Genomic DNA, 4156 nt, shown 5'->3' with positions numbered 1-4156 from the left:
GTCTTCTAGTCCTTTGTAAAATATTTAGTCTTCCCTCCTAGCCTCTTTTCCAAAGCTTGTCTCAGCATTATGGGAATTGCTATTATACAGTATCTCTTTTATCAGTGCAGGTGAGTGTTTTACAGCTCCTCAAAGGCGCTCATGCAATAATTTAAACTGCTAAAGTCTCTCTTCTTTGGAGTAAATCTGCCATGAAGGGAAGTTCTCAGAGCTCACTTTCCTCAGGCTTCATTCCACAGCAAGAGGAGGAGCCTCCCTGGGAGCCACTGTCTCCTTACCTTTCACTGTAGGCCTAGGAAGGGGATCCACTTTATGCAGCCTCAGTTCCAGAATGAGTCTGACTGTGTTGGTTTGGCCAGAAAGAAAATACAAGAGTGGGGAAAAGCAACTGTTAAGGCCCACCAGCGGCCTCCAAATCTTATAAAATAAGGTAGCTCCTTGTAAGAGACGGCAGTCAGCTTTCTGATGGACTCGGACGTAAAGGTAGATGGCACGAGTGATATGGAAAGGAGCTAAGCAAAGTGCAAAAAGCCCGCAGACTAGCAGGATGGTCCGGATTGATTTAGCCCGGGCAGCGCTGCTTGTGAGGTTGGTCTTACCAGTGGTTTGAATCAAGCTTTTGATCATCAAACAGTAGCAGATTAAAATGATAAGAAAAGGGCAAAGGAAACCAGACACAGTTAGAACCATACCATAAAGGTAATAGTTGTTGAAGTTATCAGGGCTAGTCAGGTCATAGCAGACAGTACGGTTATTGATGAAGCCAGTGCGAGCATAGATCAAGCTGGGCAAGACTTGAATGAGTACCAGTATCCAGGATACAGCAGTGCCAATGATAGCTAGTTTTCTGGTTTTATAAGCCAGTGACCGGATGGGGTAGCAAATCCCCAGAAAGCGGTGGACACTGATGCAAGTCAGCAGCAAGATGCTGTCATACAGATTGTTGTAAAATAAGAAACGTACCAGTTTGCAGAGCAGCTCTCCAAAGAGCCAGATGTCCTGCATGGCATAATTGATGATAAGCAAGGGCAGAGAGAAGATGTAGAGCAGATCAGCCACAGCCAGGTTCACCAGGTAGATAGTGGTGCATGTCCATTCCTTGGTGTGGCAGCAGCACAGCCACAGCATGGCACCATTGAGGAGCAGCCCCAGCACAAACACAACGCTGTATGCCAGGGGGAGTAATATGTGCTTATACGTCTCTTCTAGGGGGCACAGGGCTGCTTCTGATGTATCATTCAGAGTTTTGTTCAGCATCTTCGTGGTGGATGCACCTCAGTCACCACTCACTGCTTTAAAACCATGTCCTTCCCCTGCCAGAAATAGAAACAAGTGTACAGTCACAAGTGCTACCCTTACCTCTTGCCATCTCAGAACTGCTTCAGAGTCTTAATTACTGTTTGTAAAGTTCCCAGAATATGTAAGAAGCTATGGAAATGCTACATATTCTCTTTATTAGTTGGATTCAAAGTAAACGGCAACTGCTGCAAAATAAGCTTGCAAGACACATGCAGACACTACTGGGTCAAGACAATTAAATAAAACTTGCAACAAATCTAGACATTGAAACAACAAGCAAACACTGAAGAAAGAGTTCTTCAGCTTTTACCTTGTGCATGAGTTGAGAACTTACTTACAAGCACCTCTGCTTCTTAGAGTCCATTTAGTATAGTCAGCTACAGTGCTAGTCACTAAACTCTTCTGAGGGCAGGAGGCGTCCTTTTCTTTCTGTAGAGATGGGAATTCTTTACGCAGCTGACTATGCTGAAGGTATACTTGGGACTGGAGTGCACCCAGGTGGTGTTGATATCTGGTGACCATGCCCTGCTGCAATACATTACAATGGAACTGTTACAGGGGGAAGCATAAATTTTGCATAGAGTGCTGCTTGCAATTTCTGATTTGTTTGGTTTAGTATTATAGGTACTTTATTTGAAAAAAGGAGGCAAATTTTCAGCCGAACCATAACAGCTTGACATAGAAAGAAAACAAAGCTGATTGCTAGCCACAGGTGGAAGTGGTTACTGATGTAGAAATAGATCCAAATTGCTGAGGGACGGATAAGGTTTCATCATGGTTCAGAAATGCATGTTCACTACACTCCAAGAAGATAGGATAGAATTGTTTTTATACCAAAAGGTAGGAAAGAGACTTACTCCTACTTTCCAGTTTCCTCTTAGTCAATCTTCTTTGAAAATATTCAAGATTAATTAGGAAAATTAAGAAAACTTTTAATGTTTTATACCCAATTAAGCATTAGCTGTGGAATATCATAAAACAGTAAAAATTCCAATGATCCAGGAGACATGCATACTATCCTCATTATTTGAAATTGATCCAAAGCAGAGAGGAGATAGAAATGACATATTACCTTTTAGTTCCTCAAAAGTTTAGGCTAAAGCTCATTCAGTTTTCAGTACTAATCAGCAAGGCCAAAATTATCCTTTTCCTTGCAGCGGTAGTGGTGTTTCAATGCATGAATGGTATGGTTTGCTGCTGATGTGCACAATGGACACTACGGCGGGTAGTAATCGATCTATCAGGGATCGATTTATTGCATCTTGTCTGGATGTGATAAATTGATCTGCGAATCGACGCCCGTAATCCACCTCGGCAGGAGGAGTAAGCAGCGTCGAGGGGGGAGCTGCAGCAGTCAACTCGCTGCCGTGAGGACGGCCAGGTAAGTCGAACTAAGATACGCAACTTCAGCTACGTAGCTGAAGTCAAAGTATCTTAGATTGATTTTTTCACCCCCAAACAAGTGTAGATCAGCCCATGTGATATACACTAATTCTGTAAGTCTGGGATGTTGGCTTTGGGGGGCTGAATGTTCCATAGAGGGCCTGGTACTCTACAGTGCTCAGCAAAGGGACACATTTAAACTCTGCAGGTATTTGTATTAGAGCCATGCTAAATTCAGCATGTTCACTTGAAAGTTTTGTGCAACCATTTTATATGATTTCAGTGGTTATGGGTTTTATCATACATATTGGCAAAACGGTTACAGACCGATTTTTCTTGTCACTGCCAGCTGAGCCATACAATCCTTTTATCAAATGTAGAGTAGGAACTTTAATCAAAAATGTGTTGCTTCTTAGATTTTGCTCTTTCATTAAAAATCCTGCTTGGTCTGTTGTCTAAGCTCTGTGTCTATACAATGAACACAATCATTTTAGCTATAGCCATTATCAACACCGTGTAAGCTATTATTGTCACAATGGCAACATTTTAGTTTTGTTTTGTACAGCTACTGGCACAATGGAGTCCCTCTCCAGGACTGGACTGATAAGTGCTACCACAATACAAACAATAATGATCTTCCTCCCTGATGTTCCAGACAAACACATTGTCCCCTTCCACTCTTCAGATTATAGCCAAGGCATCTTCCTTTCCCATTCATGTGATCATGTTGTTCCCCTCTTTGAATCCCTCGACTAGATCCTTATCTGCTATAGTATCAAATTTAAGTTTCTGGTCACCACTTTCAAAATTCTATATAACTCTTCCCCTTCCTACTTCTACTTCCTTAGTGAGCTTCAAGTTGTCCCCATATGCCTTCCATTCTGCTAGTGTTCTGTTCATGCCCTCTTTTGCCTATTTGTCAGCTTCTCACCCAGTCTCCTCTGAAAGCTATTCTATGCATCCTATTGACCTCCCTAAGCTCATCTGCAAAGCCCCAATCTGTGCATATTCAAATCCCTCTTAATGAATCACTTCTGCCATCTTCCCACAGCAAATGTAGCTGACTTAAATAAGTCCCTCTTTGTTGCTCCTCTTCCCCTAACTTCTCTTTGCTTATTTGACTGTCCTTAGACTGTAAATCCTCAAGGTAGGGACTGTTCTCTCTTGAATGGCTAGAAAGTAGCTAGTGCATAATAGGTGCAACCATATGTAATAATATAAATGTCTTTGGTTGATAATTTTTAGATACCAAAATAACTTGCCAATAAAGATGTTACAAGATTTGCTTTAAGACTGGCACTGTTACTTTGTTCCACTTAACACCATAATTAGGAGATGGCAGCACAATGAAGAGTGTATTGGAAATCAATTTACTTTTTTAGCTTTTGAGATATGTACTGAGTCGTCTCTAACTTGTCGCCTTTAATCTAATCTAAGTGACAAAATGTGTTTGCAACCTCAACTTTTTCAGACC

General features: G+C 41.7%; 1 protein-coding gene across 1 annotated transcript; it reads right to left on the bottom strand.

The window, feature by feature from the left end:
- Positions 1–228: 228 nt before the first annotated feature.
- On the bottom strand, positions 229–1791 carry LOC120372059 (P2Y purinoceptor 3-like). Its single transcript, XM_039488756.1, has 2 exons — positions 1638–1791; positions 229–1313 (listed from the first exon to the last, which is right to left on the bottom strand). Exon 2 carries the CDS (start codon positions 1255–1257, stop codon positions 229–231), a length of 1029 nt encoding a protein of 342 aa, XP_039344690.1. The 5' UTR covers positions 1258–1313; positions 1638–1791.
- Positions 1792–4156: the final 2365 nt, after the last annotated feature.

Source organism: Mauremys reevesii, linkage group 9 (genome assembly GCF_016161935.1).
Source record: "Mauremys reevesii isolate NIE-2019 linkage group 9, ASM1616193v1, whole genome shotgun sequence".
NCBI lineage: Eukaryota > Metazoa > Chordata > Testudines > Geoemydidae > Mauremys > Mauremys reevesii.
Note: the sequence above shows the minus strand (reverse complement) of the source record. Positions and strands in the feature narration are given on the sequence as shown.

Coding starts and splice junctions, on each gene's coding strand:
- LOC120372059 (XM_039488756.1), bottom strand. CDS start 1,257: ATGCTGAACAAAACTCTGAATGATACATCAGAAGCAGCCCTGTGCCCC.